The following is a 26,634-nucleotide window of genomic DNA, read 5'->3' on the forward strand; positions in this document are numbered from 1 at the left end:
TAAGGTAATTACTGACTGGGCTGACTGTAAACGGTTTTGAAATAGAAAACCTACCCAAGAGGTGCAAAACAGGGAACATTTATAACTGCAGTGTTTTAAAGTCATTTAAAAAATGTTTCCAATGATGGCTCAAGTCCATCTACAGTGGAGCCAGACTCATCTTTTCACCTAGAAATAACCATGCTTACTCCTACCCTGGAGAATAAAGTAAGCTCCCACTCCAGCTTCATCTCATTATTTTTAATTTCATTGTCTGTCTACTTTTGTTTTCTCTCTACCTGAGTTTTCCCACACTTTTCAAAGGAAGTCAGTATGGGAAGCCTGAAAGCCTCTACTCTTGCCCTTACATTTTTGGAGTCCACACTGGCACATCCAATCTAGACCTAATGTCAACACACATGCATACACTTGGAAAGAAACTCCATGATTTCTCAGAGTCTAAACAACTGTATCATGTTCATTTTATTTTCTAATCGTAATGCAAATTGTGTTGGACAGAGATTTCTGGCAGGCTACTAAACAGGAAAATTCTGGCTCATAATTTGGCCTCTGGAGGCTACATCATTTAAAATGCATTAAAAACATCCCGGGAGCCTTTGCAGATGTATTGGGAAACACAATGTACAAGCCCCTTGCTCCGTGAAAAGAAAAAAAGAACAGACAACGCTGAAGTTCAGAATTTTTGTAATGAAAAACAACACACACACACACACACTCTCTGACCCTACTGTTCTGTGAGCTATAGGTAACAGCAAATTTTTCAGATCAGCACTAATAGCCCTGAAAAAAGCCAGGAGGGCCACTGCTCTGGCCACCTTAATGAAGAACATATTTCACAGTCTCTTCTCCTCTTCCATGGGGAGGGCAGAAACAGTGTTCATCCGAACTGATGCGAAGGCCATCCCAGCCTAGGTGCCTTTAAAGCTAACTAGAGTATCTCATGTGTATTTATTGCCCTGACATGAGATTTTGCTGCCTGCCCAAACAAAATCACTACACTGCCATCCTAGTAACTAGGCAGACTCGGGGTGAGAGGCAGGCAGCCTCACATTCTGGTGCACATGCTTCACAAGAAGGGATCTGAGACGCTATGCTCACTGGTTGTGCCCGCGGGCATGCCTGCTACCCTGAGACACAGCCTGTCTGGGGCTGGGGAAGCACGCACTCCAGAGAGCACAACCAGTAAGATGGTACTTGAAGGAGAAACCGCTTCTCCAGAACTGAGGCGAGGAGAAGGAAAGGGTAAACCAAGTGGTAAGCCTTTGTCTAGATGAACAGGCAGGTTCAGGGACTTACTTGAAATCTTCCTGTCAGTTTTATTCCTGTGCAAAGAGACGGAGGAATAACGCTGTCGCCTGATGTCCCTCTGAGCTGCTTGGCTATCAGTCACTTGGTAGCGGCAGCTTCAGCAGTGGCTTTTGCCCTCAACTTCCTTCCTTTCCTGTCTCACCTTTCTATGGATGCTAGGAAACATTAACTACATGTGTTCCAGAAGGCATTCTAACCTCAAGGACCAAGTCAGTAATAATAAAGCCATGGCATTAAACAAGAGATCCAGAAAAGTGTTATTCTTAAGTACTTTGAATCATCAATAAGAATGTGCCCTTCCATAAGAATATAATACTCTCTACTGTAGCGACAGTGGCATTATTTTCTGAGGACCAGATCCGATTTCAAATATGAATCAAAAGTACGAAACTATTGGGGTGCCTGGGTGGCTCCATCGGTTGAGCGTCAGACTTCGGCTCAGGTCATGATCTCGCGGTTTATGGGTTTGAGCCCCACGTTGGGCTCTGTGCTGACAGCTTGGAGCCTGCTTCGGATTCTGTGTCTCCCCCTCTCTCGCCACCACCCCTGCTCATACTCTGTCTCTCTCTAGTCTCTCAATAATAAATAAATGTTAAAAAAAAATTTTTTTAAGTACAAAACTATTAACCTATTTGTTATTTTAAGGTCTAAAATTTAAAAGTTGGATTAGATTGAAAAAAGTCAGAGATATATATGTAATACCCAGTACCCTTCTTATCTTAGCCCTGCTCCAGGGCTTTAAAAAAAGAAAAAGTATTCATTAGCAATTGGCAGCAGTTGAGAAGATTGCAAACAAAAACAGGACTTCCTAAAGAGCAGAAGTAAACTTGATGCATCAGGCTTGCATCAAAGCAAGTGAAAAAAATCCAGGATTGCTAAAGCCATTATCAATCTCAGCAATGACAGGTCTTCCAATATGCATGATTGGTGATTGGTAGTTAACAGGGGAGTTAAGAATTATTTTAAAAAATAGTTTTAAGACTGAGGGCGTGTGTTATAAGTCATATTAGGACTGACAAGACAGTTAAGCTAGGTATTAAAGCAGTCTGATAATACTAGTTCTTAATGATTTGAGCATTTCAGAATCTTCTTTCACTTGCAAACGCACCCAAGACTGCAGCAGGCTTCACTGCACTATGATGCATGACAGTCACAGCTATGATAGAACTCTGAGCTCTCGGGGCGCCTGGGTGGCGCAGTCGGTTAAGCGTCCGACTTCAGCCAGGTCACGATCTCGCGGTCCGTGAGTTCGAGCCCCGCGTCAGGCTCTGGGCTGATGGCTCGGAGCCTGGAGCCTGTTTCCGATTCTGTGTCTCCCTCTCTCTCTGCCCCTCCCCCGTTCATGCTCTGTCTCTCTCTGTCCCAAAAATAAATAAAAAACGTTGAAAAAAAAAAATTTAAAAAAAGAACTCTGAGCTCTCAAAGCCAATGACACAGAAGGTTCCAAAAGGTAAGGACAAAACAGGCATCAGAATTTTTTAATTTCCTTTTTAGGAAATAAGACATTTTCTATTTACAAAAGTAATCCAGGTTGCTTTTACAAAATAAGAAGGAAAAGGATATAAGAAAACTAATATAACCCAAAGCTTAGCACCCAAGTATAATTACAACTAACATTTTGGAAAATAGTCTTTTAGATTCTTTTTCTAATGTACATGTTATATATCAAAATCTGATGAAGAGTTTGCTCACAAAACATTTCTTGTAAATTTTAATTATAAATTCTGGTTAAACTACAATTTCTGTTTGAGGCATTCCAGAGCTGAATCTGGTTCAGATGCAGGCTTGTGCTGAACTTAGCAAAAGTACCAGAAGGTTCTTTTAGGGACAGTTCTCAATCAGATAATCAATTCTATGGTCTGGGCTCAAAAGGATGCAGATTTTTCAAATAAGTTTTCATAAAATGAAAGTATAATTTTCTGGCCATCTAGGGGATATATACAAAAGCAAGAGAGAAAGCATGCTTTTTGTGTGTTTTTGTTTCAGTGATGCTTAACATATGTGAAAATATTTAGGCTATATCCCAAACTTGATCTTCTAGGACAAAAGGATTTCCTCTCATCCACACTTAAATAAACTTCCATTTGTAAAGGTATTAGATACCAGTTCTGTTATGGCAGATCGGGAGGGGAGGGGAGGGGAGGGGAGGGGAGGGGAGGGGAGGGGAGGGGAGGGGAGGGGAGGGGAGGGGAGGGGAGGGGAGGGAAGGGAAGTGTGTCCCCCACAGCAATGATCTCAGTTTGTTTTCAGATCCAAAGAATCCCTTTGAAATGCACATAAAAGCACTGTCCAATCACTATGAGAGACAACAGTCAAAGCATGGTGACAAAACCAAAATTGTTCCACAAATGGCCTCAGTGGCCTTGGGGTGAAAAAGGCAAAATACTTCCATGGTGAACAGGTCAATTCACTCTTTTGTCTATCAGGAACACCTGCATACAGTTTCTCTTCTCAGGCTTTTCAAAAAAAGGTCTATCTAGAAGCACCATCCTAGAGAGCCATGTTAAAGTAATTACAAAATTAGAAAAGTCTACTGGTACCAATTAGCCTAAAAAATCTCCAGATGGAGATCAGTTCTTCCACACTGTGTGGCAGATTATGTGAGCCTTCAACAAAGGGGCTGATATCCTGAGGCAAGCCTCAGGATGGGTAACAGAGGGTGGCAGACCCTCCCGCAGCCAAATGAGCTCTAACTGGCCAACAACAGAGGAGGGCCTTGGGGTTCTACCACAAAGGTATGCTGTGATAGCTGAAGTCTAAAGTGAGAGATCATCTGTCATGCCACAGAACACACATAGGTCTAGAACTTGCCAGAGACGTCAACCTCAACTCCCTGCCACCCATCTCCTTTCAAGGGCCTAAGAACCAGGAAGGGGGCATGAGGAGTATCTGTTTAATGGGTACAGAGAGTTTGGTTTTCAAGAAGTTCTGGGGATGAATAGTCGGAATGGGTGCACAACAGTGTACCTAATGCCACCACGTTATACACTCAAAAATGGCTGAAATGACAAATTTTATGTTATGTATATTTTGCTACAATGTATATATGTGTGTATATACATATATGTGTGTGTGTACACATACACATACGTATCGCCTAAGAACCAAGCTGGGATTCCTGAGAGATGGTCTTGAAGACATGCTAAGTATTCATTTGTCCAGATTCTTTAAGTTCGACCACAAACGAGCTACAGTCTTACTAAGAGCTCCCCCAGCAAAAGAATCATACCTTCATACTATATTCCTTGTTTTGACTTGGCCACATGAAGGCTAGTGCTACATGTTACATACTACTTTTGGTAAAAAAAAGTTTATTGCACTGTTCCATCTGCATATTATTCAATCTCTGTAGAAAGATCCATGCCTCTGGAAAATTTTAAGTTTTTAATATATGAAAATTATTTTTCTCCTGATCAAGTATAAAACTACTTAAAAAATTTTTTTTTAATTTTTTTTAATATTTATTTATTTTTGAGAGAGAGAGAGAGAACACGTGAGTGTGTCAGCGAGGAGGGGCAGAGAGGGAGGGAGACAGAATCTGAAGCAGGCTCCAGGCTCCAAGCCGTCAGCACAGAGCCTGATGCCTGGCTCAAACCCACAAACTGAGATGGTGACCTAAGCTGAAGTCCGACGCTTAACCTACTGAGCCACCAGGCGCCCCCCTCCCTTTTAAAAAAAAAAAAAATTTTTTTTCTTTTAATGTTTATTGATTTCTGAGACAGAGAGAGACAGAGCATGAGAGGGGGAGGAGCAGAGAGAGAGGGAGACACATACTCTGAAGCAGGCTCCAGGCTCTGAGCTGTCAGCACAGAGCCCGAAGCAGGGCTTGAACTCACAAACTGTGAGATCATGACCTGAGCCGAAGTCTGTCGCTCAACCGACTGAGCCACCCACGCAAGCCCGCCCCCCGCTTTTTTTTAATGTCTATTTATTTTTGAGAGTGAGAGCACAAGCAGGAAGGGGCAGACAAAGGGGCAGACACAAGAATCCAAAGCAGGCTCCAGGCTCCAAGCTGTCAGCACAGAGCCCAATGCAAGGCTTGAAACCATGGACCGGGAGATCATGACCCGAGTCAAAGTTGGATATTTAACTGACTGAGCCACCCAGGTGCTCCAAACAATTTTTTTTTTTTTAGATATAAGAATTATGAAAAATTACTGTATTTCTCCAGGTTATAGCTAGCTTTAAATTCACCTCCTTTTTCCGTTGCACATGGCTCTTCTGTTCTTTAAGTGCCTTATTTTAAGGGATATCAATGTCTTTGGGAAAAAGGTGGGTTATGATAATAAACTACACACTATAGAACCATTCACAGTGAAGATGAACCTTTATAGAGAACAGAAGCATGATCTGGCTAGGTTTTGGCTGCTTTATAAATAATTTGGTAAAAGACTCTAAATACGAATAGCCATTTAAGTTGAAAGCAAACACTGTTTCTTCCAGTGTTAAAAATTAGAGCACCTGATTACACGCTAAACTAAGAAAAACAAACTGTAATTGCATCCCTCTAGTTCTAGAAGCAATATGCAGAGTAAGTTGTCTGATGCTGCCAAGGTGAGAGAGAGCCAGAGGTCAAACTAACCTTGTCCCTCATTTTTTCCTCTAAATCTGAATGCACACGAATCAATAACGAGTTCCACACAGAAACTGTGCCATAAATCTCTGCAGGACAATAATGCCTGGCTACCTCTACACTTCACATTTCAACAGCGGCCATCGAAACCGAATTTTGTGTGAGACGGTAACAGTATCTTTGTTCAGTAATTAGGCAGAAAGATGGGGTCAAAGTTGACTGAAGCACTGTCCAGTCTTAACATTAAAGTTTCTTTACCAAAGCTTCTGGCTTTCTCTTACAGGACTGTCCATGTTGGAAGGTAAGAAAAGGATTTGGGAAGTTTTTTAAAAGCCTCAAATATCCTTTTATTATAACTTCACTAAAATACATACTTCAACCAAATCAATGAATGAAACAGTCAGCAATGCCCTTGCATGGAGGGTACAAGGGGTGCGTCTACCTAGCTTCCACACTCACCTGACAAAGTTCATCCTCCTGGAATAATTTTATATCTGCTAGTGATTTTGGACAATCTGTGCTCAGTAATGAAAACTTAATATCCTACTTATTCTTTTTAAAAAATTTTTAGTGTTTATTTTTGAGAGAGTGAGAGCGCAAAGAGGGGAGGGGCAGAGAGAGGGAGACACAGAATCCAAAGCAGCTCCAGGCTCTGAGCTGTCAGCAGAGCCCCCCGTGGGGCTCAAACCCATGAGCCATGAGACCATGACCTGAGCTGAAGTCGGTAGCTCAACCGACTGAGCCACCCAGGCACCCCTCCTACTTATTCTTAAGTTCATGGTAAGTAGCATACAAAATATTTGCCCTAAACAAATTTTACTTTTGTAATTTATAAGCTTTGAGGGGAAAAGAAAGGGGAAAAGAAAGGAGAAAAGGAAGGAGACTCTGGATGAGAAAAATCAAACCTTCCTGTATGTTTTGTGTTGTGTCTTCTATAACCTATCCGAGATTAATGCTGTTTTAATAGCTGTCTGATACTTATTTGCTCAGTAACATATTACTCACCCATTTGAACACACCTGATTGTATGTAATTTTAACTACCGATCACGGATATCTTGTATTTCCACCCCCCAAACTGACATTTCACTTTACAGCCTCATATTTTAATGCAGAAGACCCATTTCTGCTACACAAATGTTGATTTATTCCTTACAGAATCAACATAAAAGGAGAAAAAAATTCCACATTTACTGTTAATCCTCCTATTTCCAAAACACTAGTTACAGCAATTACTCCTGTGCTAAGGCTTCAGGCTCATCAGAAACTTCTTCAGGTGCCCACAGCATAAAATCCCTTACCCAAGCAGATGAGTCACAGAACCAGTCTGGAGTATTACACTGCTTCCATCTTTACCTGGTCTTTTTAATCTCCAAAAAACTTTGGCTATAAATGTTTCGAGCAAAGTACTCTATCAAAGTCATTTTTTCCTAGAGAGGAAAACAGGCAGAGAAGATGTAAGGCGAGAAAAGATAAATTTACCTGCATCAACTTTCTGGAGAGCTCATTAGTGAGGAACTCTTCTTCCTTCTCATAATTTACAGCAAGGGTTTCTTTCTCCTTCTGCAAAGCCTGAATTTTCTTGAATAAAGTGTTACTGATGAATTCTTCTTCTTGCTCAGCCCTGGCTTGCTGTTAAAAAAAAAAAAAAAAAAATTAAAACAGAGCAACAACAAAAAAATATGTTAAACAAACAGGAAATTTACAATGGAAATAATGTTCTTATTTGCAGAAAGGGCACTCATTTTAATTAGATCTCTATTTTTACCTGTGAACCAGTGCACCCCAAGACACATAAACCAGAGGGGCTGAGCGGCAACCCTAAAAGAAAATCTGGCTATTCCCCCAAAGAGCCTCCCTGAACTACAGATGGCCTTCTTCTTAAATTGACGTTTTGAAGAAATTCATAAAGACTGTTTTACTGTTTTTAGAATCAATCCCCAATCAGTAGAATACAGAGAGCTCATCAGATGGCACACAGGTCCAATTCTGTGCATCAATTCATGATAACTCTCTGCAAGTCACTACATCTCAAAGGTTTGTAATAAAGCTGAAATATCTAGGCAACATTTTTTTGCTGAAGCAGAGTTCACCTTTTGAGGATGTTACTGAAAGGATTTGGATAAGCAATTGTAAAAGCAATGCACACTGCATGCTCAACGAATAGTAATTGGAAGGAAATACACCAAATGGTGATAAAGTAGCTACTGAGGTAGGAATCCAAAGGGTGAAAAGTAAGGGTGGATGAGAGGAGTTTTATTTTTTACTTTATTAATTTCCCTACTGGGCATTTTTTGGAGGTGAGAGCAAGGACAGACATTACTGAATTTTAAGAACAGAAGAAAAGAGGGTCAGAATAATTCGAGAAGAAAATATTCTTCTGAACCACTTCCCCAAACCTATATTTTAACAGAATACACACCAAAAAACTAACCATCCTTGAAGGAAATTAATCTTTTCAGAAATAGGAAACTTGTTTCAAGTGAACTCAACTCTACTCAATGCACTTTTTAAACCCCATCATTTTGAGGCATTAATCCCAAACAATGTGTTCCTGTTTTATCAGCCAAGTCAAGGGAGAAAGAACTATATCAATTCCAAGTTGCCAGCACCTGTCACTTCAAGAATATGAAAGCCAGAGAGCAGGAGACAAAAGGGCACCAGCACTAAACAATTACCACCTTTATTGTACAGCCTCTGACAACCACTCCCAAAATCTGGTGGCTTAGATTTCTGGACATATTCTCTAGCTTCCCCAGCATCCAGCATCCAGCATCCGTGCCCAAACAGACTGGGTTTCTGAGTCTGTCCTCTGTGCTCTCCTGTCAGTGGCCGAAAGGAAGTCCTTCAGTCCCCAGAACTGCTTGTCAAACAATTCTACAAAAGAGAGTAGCATGTCGTATTTCAACTGAGAAACAGAGCTATAGAAAAAGTGAGAACTTTGGGACCAGGTCCAGCACTCAAGTTCTTTAAGAAACCATTTGGGATATGCCCGGAGAGCTGAACATAGCTAATAAATGTTTATTTCCATCCAAGAGCGCCCAGGGAGATATCCCTAGGTTCCCGAGGGCTCCCAGACACTTGATATTTTGTTAGCCCTTCCCAGGGCCCTACTCTCCTCTCCCCTCCACTCCACGGCCGAAGGTACTTACTCTCCCCCTTGAAATGAGTCCCCACTCCTCTTTACAAGTCACACACTTCCAGGTGGGCCAATGGGCAGGAATCCCAAGTATGTATGGAGGCACACTTAACTCACATATATAAGCCTGCAATCTGTTTAAGCTACTTGTTTTTCTGGTTTTGACGGACAACATCCTACACAATTTGATTTCTGATTATTCTAAAAGTTACAGAACAAAAAGGTAGAGGGGAACTGTAAGGCTTTTGCTAGTGATACCGCACTTACTATTTAAAAGGGTGTTTGCCATAAATTATTTTTCTTATCAGGTCAGACTCAACTTTCTTGCGTGTTGCCACACACTCGGTATTTTAGACAACTGGTGTATATGATCACAAGCAAGAAGAGCCAGACTCAGGCTCAGCAGACCACCCTCCCCTTCTGCACTTGAGGCCTGGAAGTAAGAAGCTGGAAATAAGAGGCTAAGCGCCAAGTGTGTGTTCTTGTAGCTTCCACCCCTGCCTCCCCCTCCATCTAACCATTAAGTTGCAGGGACAACAGATTTCAGTGTAATATAAAACAGTACTCTGCGATAAAAAGTAGATTAGTGGTTGCCAGGGGCTGGGGGAGGGGATGCGTGGGAGATGGGGAATGACTGCTAATGAGTGCAGAATTTCTCTTTGGGGTGATGAAAATGTTCTGAAATTAGTGCTAACAGTTTACACAACCTCGTGAATATACTAAAAATCAGTGAGGTGTACACTTTAAAAGGATGAATTTTATTGTATGTGAATTATATCTCGATTAAGAAAAAGCACTCTGATAATTAGCAGGGCCTGTATTTCCCGGGGCACCTGGTCTCCTTTGCAATTCTTCCCAGGGAAAGCAGCAAAATGTTAAAAGGATGGGGGCGGGGAAGTGTTGAGGAGCACTGGATCTGCTCTAAAGTGCCTTCCAAAGTAAGTGACACATCGCTGGTCATGAGAGGCTGAGGCTTTAGCTAACAAAATTATTCACCATTTAGAATAGCTGCTTAATTCTAGGCAAAGCCCATTAATGGAAAATGCGCGCTCAAGGAGCCCTGAATAACAGGAGGAACTGCTGGTGGAAGCTGGTTACAGCCTATCTAACTTCACAGGGGTTACCGGGGGTTACACAGATTCCATCAAAGGCCTCCTTTAGCGAAGTTTCTGGCACTTTTTGGTTCTGTGTGTTACCCTGCCTCCCACAGCATCTGACATCCAGAGGAGAAGATACGGGAGCACAGGAGTCCAGGTGCCCAAGCTGTAAAACCTCACTCACCCTTTTTCTGGTTGGTCACAGGTCACTTTAGGAAGGAACACATAAATGAGGACAAAAGATAAGATGCTGTATCCAATATAGCCTCAGAGGAAATTTCTGAAAGATCAGACAGAGTGTACTGACAACCAGGGGTAAAAAAAACTTGATTATCAGAGTATGAGCCGTGAGTCACACAGGCAGTCAGTAGCCACTGACTTCCCCACGCAGCTTTCTCCCATGCCACATGCATCAGGGGCCCAATTTCAGCCTTAGTCCTGGCTTTTTCTTCCCCTAATTCCAAAACAAGCCTTTTAAGCTGTAAATGAATTATCTTCCCAGTGTGTTCCCCCCACAGAAAAGCCAAGAGCTCAGTAAAGAGTGGCCCAGGTGCTAAGAAGCAAGCCCCAGGCACTAGCAGTCAGAAAAACAGGGGGACAGAGCAGAGATAAAACAGGCTACCTCAAAAAATCTCATCGGTTTTACCAATCTATCTCCCTTTTTATCTGAAATGCTTGACAATGTCAACATACTTAAAGACATCCAAATTCAAAAACAAAATTGTATTTCAAAAGCTAAATAAGTGAATCATGGTTCACCTATAACTCCATAAACTCTGAAAAGAAAATATGAAAACTTAGGAATGCTTTGAAGGAGGTTGTGTTCTGTATATGTCTGTAAAGTTGAGAACTGGGGAAATCTGGGGAAAAATTTTAAAATACCTGTAACCATATCTGCATGTTCAATATGGTTCTAGATGCTGTGTGTAGAAACTGGGCGACTCTGTATACTGTACTCACATATTTGCACCGGCTATTTTGACACTCTCCTAGCAGTAACCATTGGGATCTATAAATATGAGGACCAGAGCAGAAAGCAGGTCTCCACCATTCCTTCCCCATCCTACCAGAAGTCCAATGTTAAAAAAAAAAGGGGGGGGAGGTACAGAAGAGAAATAGGGAAGGGGGCAGGACAGGAGAAATTTACCAAGTACTGTGGGAAAAACAAACACCAAAATTCTTAGAAAAATTATCTTCTCCTGAGTCACCACATATTCAGGCAACCATACTCTAAGTAAGCACTTAGATTTTCTGTGAATAAGGAAAACACAGCTCATTCTGACCCACTGCTATTATGATCAGAGCACAAATTTCATAGGATATTTCAGGGTGATTGTTTAGTTCTTCTGTTCTTTATCAACAGTACTTTGGAGATCAAGGGTAGGCGGAGAAAGCAGAATTCAAAAACTCTCAGCAGCACCACTCACTGCTGACAAGAAAATCCAAGTGCCAAAACCAAAATCATGTGGGATGATGCAATTCATGATCTATCAAGCACAAGGAAGAGAACAGTTCTCCAAAGCAAGAAATGCAGGCAATATTTAATAGCAGCCATAGGTAAAAGATATAATCAAGAGAAGATACAAATGACTACCAAGATTACACATTAGTATTTGTGTTTTTTTTTAATGTTTTATTTATTTCTGAGAAAGAGAGACAGAGAGAGAGAGAGAGAGCAAGCACAAGTGGGGAATGGGCAGAGAAAGAGGGAGACACAACCCAAAGCAGGCTCCAGACTCTGAACCCTCAGCACAGAGCCCAACACAGGGCTCAAACTCACGAACCACAAGATCACGAACCACAAGACCTGAGCTGAAGTTGGATGCTCAACCCACTGAGCCACTCAGGAGCCCCAACATTAGCATTTGTTTTTAAAAATTACTTTTAAGTTGACTGCTTAATTGTTTTAATAACAAAAAGCCATAAAACTAAGATACCTTGAAGCTCTCACGCTTAAGAGCCCAGGCAGGCTCTATTTATTATTTTAATTATTTAAATTTAGGAATCTATTTAAATGTATTATTAATTTAAATTGACTATTCTGTTGCCTAGTCACATTTTAATGACCCACAATTTAATGATCTTAACATCTCAGTTTGAAAGGGCATTGGAAACCAAACTGTTACGATAGCAGGAACCAACCCAGCACAAAGCCAGGGAAGTGAATAAAACCCTGCGCTCCGTCCACTGTCCCTCCACTAGGTTCACCAGAGCACACGTGGCTTGCTCTGGATGACGCTCAGAGTTCAACAGAACTCATGACTGATGGCTGGTGCCTCTTCAGGGATCAGTCAAGTACCAGGCATGCCAGTGGGTTTGTCAACACCAAACACAGTCCTGCAGTGGTTCTGCACCAGCACCAGCAAGGGAGGGATGGGTGGCAGGTGACACAGTCCATGAAGTACGTTTGTTTCTTTGACTAGGAGAATGAGAGAGATGATTTCAATTACAGGTGTCAGAACTGGAATTTACCACCTAGTCTGTGGGAGCACAAGGTTACATACACACTGCACTCCAGGCCTATCGTAAAAACAATGAATAATCGGTAAATTAAAGAGCTTATCTGTTCCATTCCAGTATTGCCAGCCAATCAGTAAGCACACAGGCATCACAGCAGAATCTTTATTAGCCCTTGCAACTGTGCTACTGTAACCCAGATGCTTAGGTCACTTACAGGACTGCAGGCCGAGAGAGCAAAAAGCAACAAAGGGTGACCTGCAGGATAGAAGAACTCGAGGATCTCGAGGTTATGAAGGACTCTAATTGCTACCAAGTTTTTTTATCAATCAACCTACAGTGCCTCACAAACCAGCTGTAGTGGAAGACCAGTCCTCACCATTCTGGTGTCAGGCTGCTTGGTTTACAAGATGCCTTTGCCCACGTCCAGCTGTGTGACCCCCAGGAGAGCCATGTGACCTCTCTGGACCACTGCCTTCTCCTCTGTAAAGTGAAAATAACGGCACCTCCCTCTGGGTTGTCTGTAAAGATATATGCATATAACTCACAGAAAGAGTTTATTAGCACAGTATCTTGCATAAGAAAGCACTCAAAAGACACTTACAAAAAGGCTTGGGGAGAAGCATGGAAGGATTACATGGAGGATTGATGACAAAACAGTCAAGTCTTACAGAGTCTCTCTCCATTTAACTAAAAAGTTGAAATGGACATAATTATGGTACATCCATAGAAAAACACATAGTGGAACCATCAAAAATACATGGTCTGCACTTACTGTCATGAAAAGATGTCCAACCACAAAACGTTAAGTGAAATACCAAAGTTGAATGTTTGTATTGAAGGTGGAACAAAACTATGTTGAGTTCCCAAAGAAAAACCACATATCAAGGACACAGTGCATTATGAATAAGTAGAAACGATCTATTTACAGCTCTACACATTCGTACTAACCACCCTACCCTCAGATCAGCTAAGGTTTCAGATATTCAAATTCTCATAAAGTATAAAACAGTATTATCTGAAATGTTTCAAAGAGATAAAATATGAACAAGCAGCAAGAGAATAGATCAGGCAGATTTGAAAAAGAAAACAGAACTTCTTGAAATCAATGTTTAAATTCATCTTGCATTTTGTATTTCAATAGCAAATTTGACACAGTTGAATCACAAAGACTGAAAGAAAGACTTAAGAATCAATCCAGAATGTAACACAAAGAAACAAGAAAATGGAAAATGTGAAGGATAGCAATAGATACAGGAAGGAAATGAGAAGATTTAACACACATCTTACTAAAGATCAAGAAGGAAAGAATATTGGAAGAGATGATGGCTTCAGATGGTATATCTCAGAAATACTACCTGAGAATCTCCCAGAACTAATGAAAAACATGGACCTATAGATACAGAGAGCACCAAGAATTGGTGCCTAGACACATTTTAATCAAACTGTACAGCATTAAGACAAAATCCTAAAAAGAGTCTAAAGAAATGACAGATGATCCATAAATAATCAAGTAGACTGGCCATCACTCCTCAACATCAATAGAGAAAGGAGACAATGGAGAATTCTCAAAATGCTAAAACTGGCAAACTATATACAAGGTTATCAAGAAAAACTATCTTCCAAGAAAGAAACAAAACCCGTATTTCTCATATAAACCATAACTGGGTTTATCACCGACAGACCTACACTAATAAGGCTTCTACAGGATGGACTTACCCCAGAAGAAAGGTCTGTAGTGCACAAAAAACTGGAGAGCAAACAAATCAGTAAAAATGAAGGACAATCTCAACAAAAACAGTGTCTAGTCTGTGAGGTGAAAATGTCAGTGACCCCTTTTGCTCACCTACAGACCCCAATAGTTAACACCAGAAATAGACAAGCCCGCCTAACTCATGCTCTAACTATATAACCCATGGTGTTCATTTCTTACTGCACTTTCTTGCGGCATTGACAAAGCCATTCTACAAGGACCACAGCATTCCGACCACCAGGCTAGGAGAGAGTGCCCAGAAGACCACACCCCACCAAATCACCTTCCCTGCCCCTAATCATGGCTGAACACAGACCAACCCCCACCCATGACCATGTGCTCCCTGCCTACCTTCTTGAAGGACCCTCCTATGGAAACTACAGCTATCACCTCACACAGTGCTGGAGAGGAGGCAGAATGCTGCTACCACTTTGCAAAAACAGTCGGGACGTTTCTCCAAGTTAAACCTAGAGTCACCAATACAACTCAACCTCCTAGGTATACACTCAAGAACACCGAAAACTTTTTTTCCTGCAGAAACTCGTATACAAGTGTTCCCAGAAGCACTGTTCATGATAGCCAAAAAATGGGAACCCAAATGTCTATCAAGTGACGAACAGACAAAATGTGGTACGGCCATAAAAAAAATAATAAAATAATGTCCTGACAGTACAACATGGATGAACCTTGAAAATATTATTTTTACTAAAAGAAACCAGATGAAAAAGGCTACAGAATGTATGATTCCATTTACAACAAATGTCCAGGACAGGCAAATCCAAAGGGACAGAAAGTACATTAGTCGTTTGACTAGGGATAAACGTAGGGGGAAATGAGAAACGTCCACGAAATAGTATAAGCTTCAGTTCTGGGGTGATAAAAATGTAATTAAACACTGGTGATGGTTACGTATGTTAGTAAAAACAACTGAATTGTACATTTTAAAAGGGTGACAGTTATGGTATGTGAATTAGATTAAAAGGGGGTGTGGGGGGCATGCTTAAGCCACTCTGGGAGACACAGCAAACTCTTCGGTCCCCAGGGCCAAGCCCAAGAGCCCCTGCTTCAGGAGAAGAGGTAGAAGCAAAACCAGTCAGCATGTGGAGCAGGAGGCGGAGTCCTCCCTCCAGGACTCAGGCAAAGATCCACTGCCTCTGGAGAATGGGTGGGAGACTGTCTTGAAGACCCACAGTAGATTCAAGTCAGAGACTGGCTACCGAAAAGACGGGCTGAAAAAAACGGTATCTCCAGGCACACAAACCTAAGACTAGCCCTGAGGAACTGAGAACCACCCCTTCCTCTACAAGGAGCCTAGAGAGGAGAAACCACCACAGTGTTGCTGAACAAGGGGCAAAGGCATGCAGATTATACCGTAGCCCAGGCATTCAGGCACTTCTGAAAGATGAGAAGGCAGAGCAAGAACACTGAGGAAAACGGGGTGCCCCAGGCCCCACTCTACGTGTAACGTACTGGAGGAATTTAAAGCCTGTGGTAGGGGCGCCTGCGTGGCTCAGTGGGTTAAGCGGCCGACTTCGGCTCAGGTCACGATCTCGCGGTCCGTGAGTTCGAGCCCCACGTCAGGCTCTGTGCTGACAGCTCAGAGCCTGGAGCCTGTTTCAGATTCTGTGTTTCCCTCTCTCTGACCCTCCCCCATTCATGCTCTGTCTCTCTCTGTCTCAAAAAAATAAATAAACGTTAAAAAAAAAAATTAAAAAAAAAAATAAATAAATAAAGCCTGTGGTAAAAGGACAGAAATACAACCACCAAGAAAACTCAAACCCAGTTCAATTACTGATTAGACTGACTCAATCGCACACTGATGGGCTAACAAAGAGACATGCTCATTTCTGGGCATAAATAATTTTTCTCAGTCTTTTACAGACAATGTCTGTAGTCAATCAAAAATTACAAAAAAAATTAGGGGTGCTGGGCTGGCTCAGTCAGAAGAACGTACGACTCTTGATCTCAGGGCTCAAGCCCCACGTTGGGTGTAGAGATTACTTTAAAAAAAGTAAAAAGATCCTATACAAGTAGGATAAAGGTTTTTTTCCCCCCTCTTTACGTATGGAACCAATTCAAGGCACAGTTTTCAAAAGTATCTTGTATTTTCTCATTTTCTCTCCTATTGATCCATATTGGTAGTACATTCAAAGTGCTCTCAAGGCCCCGCCCTGGTACAGCACAATTCCCAAACAGTACTTTCCCCCAAATGAAATCAGGACACCAAATCAGCTGCCTTCCTTTCCTTATAAAACAAAGCTCTGAGCACTTAGCAGCCCTTTCAACTGACAACTGAGAAGCAATCGGACTGACCTAAATTATACTAAAATATGAAAGACTGTTTTCCTTACCCTGAGGATTTCCTATGAAAGGAAAGGAGAATATAATACAATCCCTGGCTGAGTACTTTCACTGAGAAATTCATTCCATCAATTATCTTGCTACACTATGTAACAAACCATCACAAAACACAATACTCATAAAGAACAATATATTATTTGTCATCATTCTATAGGTGTTCCCTTGGCTGGTTTCAGTGAGCTTGGTCATGCTGCTGCATTCAGCCAGAAGTTCAGCTGAGCTAGTATGATCCAAGATCAAGGGAGTAGAAAAAGATTTCATCTTTTTTTTTTTTTTAATGTTTATTTATTTTTGAGACAGAGAGAGAGCATGAACAGGGGAGGAGCAGACAGAGAGAGAGGGAGACACAGAATCCGAAGCAGGCTCCAGGCTCTGAGCTGTCAGCACAGAGCCCGACGCAGGGCTCGAACTCATGGACCATGAGACTGTGACCTGAGCCGAAGTCGGACGCCCAACCGACTGAGCCACCCAGGCGCCCCAGATTTCATCTCTTAATGAGAGAAGCAGTAAAATATTACTCAATCAGGATACTTCCCTTTTTTCAAAGCTTCTTCCCTTCTTTTGAAGACACAGATTTCCTAAAATCTCTCGAAGTTTTTCTGTAAATGATTGGCATGAGAGAGAAAACAACTCTAGAATTTGGTTAGTACTTTAGGTCAGTGTTAAGTTGGACCACCTGGATTGTCAATGACCTAACTAAATATAGTCAGAGCCTTTTTTTTTTTTTTTGGATCATACACGATCAATTCTTCCTGCTAAGACTCATTTCCTTGCTTGTTGACAGCACTAGAGGATATAGAGTCTCACACTGGAATAACAACATATTTTCCCAATTATAAACACAGGAACTGGTCCTGCAATAGCATGATGGGTAATGTCCTCAGATCCTTAAGGAATATATAGAAAGAGATCAGACCAAAAAAAGTCCATGCCTGAGTCTCAAGGCACACACATCTGTAAGAACTGTCATAAACTAGACAGAACAGAAATACAAGAGAGAAATGACCACATCAGTGTTCTGTTGTGACTCCCATCACTCATCAACTTACACCCATTGTCTTCTTCACCTTGAAGATATTACTACCACCAGGGTACATCGTGGCTCAGAAGTCAAGGGGAAAGTTATCCACCACTCTTGGGAGACATGTTCTTAAAACTGAGCCTCTAGGGGCACTGGCTGGCTTAGTCTGTATGGCATGTGACTCCTGATTTCAGGCTTGTAAGCTCGAGCCACACATTGGTTGTAGAAATTACTCAAAAACCTAACTAAAGAACTAAATAAATAAATAAATAAAATCTTAAAAATAAAAACCAACTGAGGCCTCTGTCATTTTTTTCCCAAGAAAACCACTAATGCCACACCCTTTATACCTCTACTGATCTCCAAACACCTCGAGGTTTCCAAATTTAGTGCTGGGGCAGTAACTGAGACCTGGAGAACAGGAATTTGAAATATACACAGCTCGACATGCTCAGAAAAGGAGCATTACTACTCAGTTGCCAACCGAGAGAAAAGGTGAGCAGCAAGCACGTCCTACTCCAAAGGATCCACAGGGGGAGCTATGGTACAGTGGTCTCAATGGAACAGGATGGCAGGCCCACTACAGACAGACAGACAGACAGGTATCCTTCCTCCCAAAGGTAAATTCCCAAAGACAGAGGCATAATGAAGAAAATTAAAAATGATAAAACAAGTTGTTCTTCGAGCAAAGACTAAGGTCACTGGTAGTCAATTTCACAATACAGGTAAAGTTCACTGCAGATGATTATTATCCCAGATTGAATGCTGGACATGCACCATTCACTGTGTGCCTAAACTCACAGTTTCCTTGTACCAGGAACCCTGCATGATTAAACATGTCCCCACTATTTCTGACATGGGCAGGGGTGAGCCTCAACACTACTCCTAGAAGTCATCCCTTGTCAGTAATAGGCTTCCCCCTCAATACTAAAGTTCCCAACCAGAATACCTGACAAGTAGAAGCAGAAACTAGTGATTCAAGTTTTTAAACTTAATTCAATACATATGACAGAAAATCCTACATGGCAAGCACTCTATGGATATGGCAGTGAATACCACTGACCTTGTCCCTAGCCTGAAGGGGTACATAATCCTCCTAGCAATTAAAGGAAAGTAACATCATTAATCTATACATTTAGCAGTTGGCCTTGGAGTGATCTTGGCTGCATAAAATAGCCTAAAGAATCAAGGGATTTAAAAGGAGATTAAGCTGCACAGAAGAAAAAGGTTAAGTATTTTATCCACTACAGTAACAGAAGAAATGGCCAGCACATAAGCACTCAAACACGTGCTAAGGGGTATAAATGTACACAAATATACAAACTTTATATTATATACATATATACGTATGTACATAAATATACGTATATGTGTATTTATAATGAGGAATTAACTCTACGGCAGGAATTAACTCCTATACTATATGGTAACGTCAGTCAATATTTAAGTATCGATTATATTTCTGGCACTGTAAGAGACCCCTTCCAGAATTATCTCATTTGATCCATACATGGGCTTCACACATTTCAGCCCCACATAAAAACAAGAGCTGAGAGAGGTCAAGCAACTTGCCCAAGGATCCAAGCTACTAAGTATCAGGAATACAATTTAACCTAAACCCTGGACTGGCTCCAAAGCTCCTGGTCCTTTTACAGCCTGCTCCACCTTTCCAGTGACAATGTCTTCCCCTGGTGCAAGGGATGTAGCATCACGATCCAGAAAGAAGTCAAAACTCTCCAGCTCACTATTAAAGCCAACACGTGTCATTCACAGAGCCCGAGAACCACAAAGCAACTCCTCTTTGGGAGGAGATACCCTGTAATTTCCTTCCCCAAACAAAGTAACTGAATGTTGGGTGACTAACAGGTAATCTTTAAGAAAGGCACAAGAGCCACTGTTTGCTACAGCTACCCACCACTGCTCCAAGTGGGAGACCACACATTTCCTGATGGTACACACACTGTTGTTCCCGCGCATGTCACGCTCACAGCACGCTCTGGCAATTTAGCTTTACTCCATCCACATGTGTTCTCCCCTAATCTTTCAGGGTGAATAAGGGTGTATGTGTCAGGGTGAGGGAAAACAGGTCAAAGAAATCATGGGAGCAGTTCGGCCATAAGCAGGCCAGTGAGGATATAGATTCAAGTTTATTGGGAAACTGCAAGATAAGAAGAGTCACCCTCTCTATGTGTAGAAAAGAGCTAACGTAGCAGCAGCCCTAACCACTATCCTTTTAAAGGCTGTTTACAAGCTCAGCCCTTGACTGGTGACGGAAAACTTGAATTTGGAAAGGATCCCCACCACCCCGATAAAAGGGGCTCATTGTGTCAAAACTTTACAAACAATATCGTTTGTGATGAGCACCTGCTTTCCTCTGGGAGACTGGCATTTTGGTACATGCTAAGCGGAGGGTACCTATGTGATCAGTCCCAGTGAAACCCTGGGTGCTGAGTCTCTGTTGAGCTTCCCCGATAGAAAACATTCCACGTGTGTTCTCACCTGTCACTGGGGGAAAGGAAGTACATCATGTAGGACTACTGGGAGAAAACTCTTGGAAGCTCATGCTGGTTTCCTGCAGACTTCACCCCTGTACCTTCTCCCTTGTGCTGATTTTGCTTTGTAGCCTCTCACTTAGGCATCAAGACTGAATACTGAATCCTGTGAGTTCTCCTAGCAAATTATCAAACCTGGGGGGTAGTCTTGGCAACCAATGACTTACCCTGCATCTAAAAATAATCTTTCATCTGTCTTTCAAAAACCATGGGAGCCACAGAAAGGGACACACCTCACACCCGTCACACCCTAATGATTTTGGTGTAGTGGTATAAGCTATAACCCAAAGTCTGAATTTAAGTGCACCCTAAGAGAGCCATGACACTACTTAGCCAGAAAAATCTCCCCCAGATCTCCAGACTCTTAACCAACTGCCTACTTACCAGCTTCAACTGGAGATCATGTAACTGTTACCTCAAACATAACCAACACCAACCAAACACATCTTGAGTAAACCTTGGTTCTTCTTTCCCTCGCTGCCTTGTGCCCATTCAATCCATCAGAACACCTTGTTTCTAGAATGTTTTTCTATTCTTGCAGTTGCCTTTGTTGCAGCCACCATCTTTTACCCAACTGACAGACAACAGCCAGCTAGCCAGCCCTGTTGATTCTTCCCCTCTTGCTCTCGAACAATCTATGCTCTCTGCATCCAAAGTGATTTTAGAGGCAGAAAACTGAGCACGTCACTGTCTTGGTTCAGGCCCTCCAGGGGCTTCCCAGGATACTCAGAAATAGTGATTCCTTCCCGTAATCTACCAACCCTCCATGATGGGAGTCCCCACCTGCCTCTCCCACCATGCTCATGACATTACCGCCACCCAGCACATCTACTCCCACACATGCCCAGCTCATGATTCCTGAGTGGGACCCCTCTACCACATGGCGGACCGGCTATCTGTCATTTCACCTCCCCCCCAAAGAGGCTGCCCCTGTCACCGAACCTAAAGTCAGCCCTCAGTCACCCAGCCCATCACATGGCTTCCTTTTCATCAGAGTATCCACTGCCACTCGAATGTTTTTCCTTCTCTGTCTCCCTGTCACTGCTCACCAGAATGTGGGCTTATGAAGCACAGCGGATCTGCTGGTGACTGCTGCAGCTTCAGAGTCTAGATCCGTGCCTGGCATATGGCAAGCACTCAAATGCTGGACACATGGGCACCTTCTAAAACGCAGGAAAAGCCTTCTCTGAATCTCTGAACCTTCTCACTCTTCTCTTGGCTAGCTGATGGCCACCGCAGCGAGTCAAGTTCTTGTGACCAAAAAATGAATACGGTACTATTACTGCCTTTGGAGCAGCTGGTCTAGTAATTCTATATCCTTCACAGCCTTCCACACCCCACATCAGCTTCCACAGATGCCAGTGATACCAAAACACAGCCCTGTACTTGGCAGCTCTGACTTCCATTCTCCCCTCCTAGCCCCACTGCTACACACTGCTCGGGATGGCTGGCCGTAGGGGACTGTCCCCCCAGCCTGAACTTTCTTCTTCCTCCTTTCCACAGCAGGACCTCCTCACACTCTAGTTTGACCCGTGACTATCCGGCCAGACTGAATTTCCCTGCCTCTCTGTGAGTGAGGTGAGCCTGAGCCCTGAGACCAATTTCTGGTCTAGAGGAGGTGAATGGAAGTAGCATGCGACTCTGGAGTCACATCTTCAAAAAGGAAGTGTTGTCATCCACATTCCTCCTTCCCTCAAGTTGGACTCAGACCTGGTGGTTATGAGGCAGCTCCTGCCCCAGAGGCAGGCGAACCCCACACAAGATGGTGGAGCAGTAACACGGGACACACAGGCTGGTGAACACTGTGGAGCCCGGGGCTGGTGAGTGACACTGCCTCCATATTCTGGGTCTCCCTTTCAGCAATTTAGATGCTGCCCCAGTACAATTCCTGAGATGCAAACTCATTGGCATGAGAGAAGCAGATCTAAGTTTAGAAATTAAAAGCTCCCACAAGATACAGTAAATTAAAATGGCAAAAGGCAAGAGGATGTATATTATGATCCCATGAGTAAAGCTTTATTTAATAAGGATACATAAAATGCATTCATCTAATAATAAATAAAAATTGTAACTTTATTATACTATATAAATGCATATAAACATCTTGCATATAAATCATTGTAAATATTTTAAAAATTAATAGAATTGCACCCAAGAAATGTTAACAGAGCCTCTGGAATTAAGAGGCTAATTTGTCACACAACATCCACAGGGCTGAGAACACTGCTTTGTGCATACTAAGCACTAAGTTCTGTAAATATGACTATTCACTTTGCATTTGTATGTGTAGACACACACACACACTGGGAGGGGCTGCCCTGCCTACAAGCCCAGTACCAACATTACATTAACATCACCTATTATTAAAAAAAAAAAAAAAAAAGATGGGGCACCTGGGTGGCTCAGTCAGTTGAGCAACCAACTTCAGCTCAGGTCACAGTCTCACGGTTTGTGAGTTCAAGCCCCACGTTGGACTCGGTGCTGACAGCTCAGAGCCTGGAGCCTGCTTCGGAGTCTGTGTCTCCCTCTCTCTCTGCCCCTCCCCCACTCATGCTCTGTCTTTGTGTGTCTCAGAAATAAACAAACATTAAAAAAAAAAAGAAAAGAAAAGAAAAGAAAAGATAAACTACCCCTCTCCTGACACAGTGGGCCAGCTCTGAGCAGGGGGGCCCTGGGGTTCTGAGCAGAGGAAAGGACACTGCACTAGCAGTTGGGAAACTTTGGCTCTGGTCCTGGCTTTGCTGTTAACTCCTAATTAACCTTGGCAAGCTTCCTTCTTCCCTAAGCCTGCATTTCTTTCTCTATAAAACGTGAGAGAATCGTAAGTCCCTTATGACACAGTAACTGACAAAAATCAGTCACATTCTCCAGAAGAACTCTAGGGAAAACCTTTTGTCATCAGAGGACACTAAGGACAAGAAAGACAGCCAGTCAGTGGGGAATGAGAACCAAATTATTCCCCCATTCAGTGCTCTTCCCACATCCTCCTCGTCCTGCCCTGGCCCTTACTCTGCTTTGAACAGCAACTCTTACAAAGTATCCTCCAAACTCAGTGGACAATTGGCAGCAAAAGAGTAGCACTCTGATTAAACCCTAAGTAAACATAGTACTCTGATTAAACCATAAGGGAATACAATTCTCCCCCAAAAGTAAAAGGCTCCTGGATCAAGGGACTTAGAGGGGAGAAGGGGGGGGAGGGGGGTTGAGATAGAGAAAGAAAATAGATTTCTTACAAAATAGAAAATACTTCCAAGAAAATTAGTCCATTATGAAAAGTGCTGTTAACATGGTTATCCATTCCTTCTAAACTCCATGCCTATACAATTTGATAAAATCAGTTCACATTATAGGCACACCACATCACTTCACCCTGCTTACTATGTTGTAAGTATTCTCTGTGATTAAATGTTCCTCCAATGATTTTTGATGTTGGAAATATACTAGCTCACTGATGTGCCCAAACAATCTCCCTGACATTCCAGATGTTTCCAATGCTTCTACCCTAAGAACCGTTACAGTGAACATGCTTGGACAGTATCCAATACTGTACTAAGCTGGATGCTCCTTCCAGCAGATTCCCCAGAGCTGGATTTCAATACAGAGTTAAGATATGGGGATTTAAAGCAAACTGCTTCCGACATTCTTCGCAGCTACAAAGCTGTGTCTGCTTCCTGCGCAGTTGCAGGTGAGAGAGGGGTAGCCAATTTACTCCCCCGTTTGTCATTTGCTTGCTCCTTCAAATGTGTCTGGGGGTTTGGTTTCTACGCTGACTTTCTACAGAAGCCAATTCCTCTTAAGAGGGGAAAGGCATGATGCTTTGGTTAAACTGAAGAATGGCTTTGGATTTGGGGGTTGATATATGAAGGGTCTCTATTTTTCTGTGAGGGAGGAGAGAGAGCTGGTTTAGCTTCTAACAAGGGTTTACCGTGCAGCATAAAATTTCTAATCTGGTTGCACATGAAGATACAGTGGTCAAACTACATTACCTCCTTGATACCCAGGCCTAAGTCTGTTGTGTCTGGTCAAAGAGTATAACCCTTAAGTAATACACGAGTAGTCACTTCCCCTGATAACATCTTCCAAGAAAGCTCACTAACCTGCTGTCAGCAATTAAGGTGAAAACCTAGCACAGGTCCCCAATCTTTTAAACGCGACTCCAAATCCAAAACACTCTGCAAACCGAAAGCTGCAACCATTGGGCAGGAAGCCAAGTAGCCTGAACTGCATTTGCTTGGGGGCAAAGACTGATCTAAAACGACATGAGGCAGCATGCAGCTTTATCACTTAGTGTGGCTCGTCGCATGTTCCGCTGATGTGTTTGCTGATGGACTGTGATGCCAACCCATTCAGAGGGGTCATATACGGCAGGTACCCAACACTACCTTTCCACACCCCACCTGTTAGGAGCTGAACTGTCTCCCTGCCCCCCTGACAAAAGATATGCCGAAATCCTTTCTCCAATTACCTGTGAATGTGACCTTATTTGGAAATAGGGTCTCTGCAGATACAATCAGATGAAGAGGAGGTCATTAGGGTGGGCCCTAATCCAGTATGACTGGCATCGTTATAAGAAGGGAAAACGCACCGAACAAGGATGTGCCATGTGACTGTGGAGCAGAGACTGAAGCGTTGCGGCCGCAGCCAGGAGCGCCCAGAACTACCAGAAGCTGGCAGAGGCATGGAACTGTCCTCTCCTAAAGGTTCTGAGGGAGCCCAACCCTACAACATCTTGGTTTCAGACTTGCAACCTCTAGAATCCTGTGAGAGAATAAATTTCTGTTGTTTTAAGCCACGAAGCTTGTGGTGCTTTGTTACGCCAGCCGTAGGAAACTAACGCACCCCCATCCTTGCCACCAAAAATCCTGAACTCTAAAACACATCTGGCCGCATGGACAAGAGACGGTAGGACTGTACTTTCATGTGCCATTTTATTCTGCCCACTTCAAAGTAACTCTAGGTTCCATTCACGGTTTCTGGCAACTGGTATTTATAAAATCTTCACAAATTTATATAGAAACTGTTTTTGTATTAAGGGGGGGGGGGAGCAGGAAGAGAATATACAGGACACATAGTTAACCTTCAAAATTAGCAAGACACGGGGCGCCTGGGTGGCGCAGTCGGTTAAGCGTCCGGCTTCAGCCAGGTCACGATCTCGCGGTCCGTGAGTTCGAGCCCCGCGTCAGGCTCTGGGCTGATGGCTCGGAGCCTGGAGCCTGTTTCCGATTCTGTGTCTCCTTCTCTCTCTGCCCCTCCCCCGTTCATGCTCTGTCTCTCTCTGTCCCAAAAATAAATAAAAAACGTTGAAAAAAAAAAATTAAAAAAAAAAAAACAAAATTAGCAAGACAGAACAGCTAAAACCATCCAGATACATCTTAACTGCTTTTCACAAGAATAAATGTCCCCCATTTCAGTGATATGGAGGCAGTATTATACTTAAACACAAACAGCTGCCAACATCCAAAATGCTGCAAAATTAACTGAGGTTAGTCTTTCAGAGTCCTTATTGACATGTAATACCGGAAAGGAAACAAGGTGAAAGAAGGGAGTTTAATAATGAAGTGTATGCATATGTAATCAGTGTATATACTCATTTCCTTACTAATAAACGTGTACACAAGTGCCAAAGATATAGGGAATATAACAAAGCTATAATGAGAGACAGAACCTTAAACTCTAGCAGGAATGCAACAAAGGAACAAATTGGTCTCCTCCCAGTTCTGAAAACTTCTCTTTGCCTTCTGTTTTCCTACCACTCAAGACTGGAATTCTAGTAATTTGATAATTTCTGTCAAACATATTACAATAATCACACTGAAATATTCCATTTATAGAAAGGTGGTCCATGTGTCAACCAGAGAGATACACAGAGACTGATGTATGAAGGTGTTCACTGAATTGTCATCCACACAAATGCAAAGAACCAATTCATCTAGGAACAAGAGATTAACATGGGCAGAATAATGCCTTCCTCTACCAAAAAAAAAAAAAAAAAGATGTCCTTATCCCAAATCTGAGAACCTGTGTCCATATTACTTACATGACCAATTGGAATTAAGGGAAGAGATGGAATTCAGGTTGCTAATCAACTGACTTAAAACAAGGAAATTATCCTGAGATATCTGGGTGGGCTCAGTGTCATCACAGCAGTCCTTGCACAGTGGTCAGAGTGACACCACATGAGAAGGGCTCCTCCTGCCATTGTTGGCCTTAAAGATGGAAGAAGGGACCAGCAGCCAAGAAATACAAGTGACCTCTAGAAATTGGACAAGGCAAGGGAATGGTTTCTCCTCTACAGCCTCCAGAATGGAAGGCAGCTTTGCCACATCTTGATTTCAGTCCAGTGAGACCCATGTTGGACTTCTAACCTAACTAGA

The 26,634-nt window shown here is 42.5% G+C and overlaps 1 protein-coding gene across 3 annotated transcripts in view; it reads right to left on the bottom strand.

Annotated features, from left to right (window-relative positions):
- CCDC6 (coiled-coil domain containing 6) overlaps window positions 1-26,634 on the bottom strand; it is a 108,092-nt gene that overhangs the window by 49,892 nt on the left and 31,566 nt on the right. For 2 of the 3 annotated variants that reach the window (XM_007095832.3, XM_042959854.1), the window contains exon 2: window positions 7,363-7,512. In XM_007095832.3, coding sequence (XP_007095894.2) covers window positions 7,363-7,512 — 150 coding nt within the window. Of the gene's footprint in view, window positions 1-7,362; window positions 7,513-8,561; window positions 8,791-26,634 lie in introns of those variants that run through there. The other variant, XM_042959853.1, reaches the window with a different exon arrangement.

The sequence above is a fragment of the Panthera tigris genome, chromosome D2, assembly GCF_018350195.1.
Source record: "Panthera tigris isolate Pti1 chromosome D2, P.tigris_Pti1_mat1.1, whole genome shotgun sequence".
Taxonomy (NCBI): domain Eukaryota; kingdom Metazoa; phylum Chordata; class Mammalia; order Carnivora; family Felidae; genus Panthera; species Panthera tigris.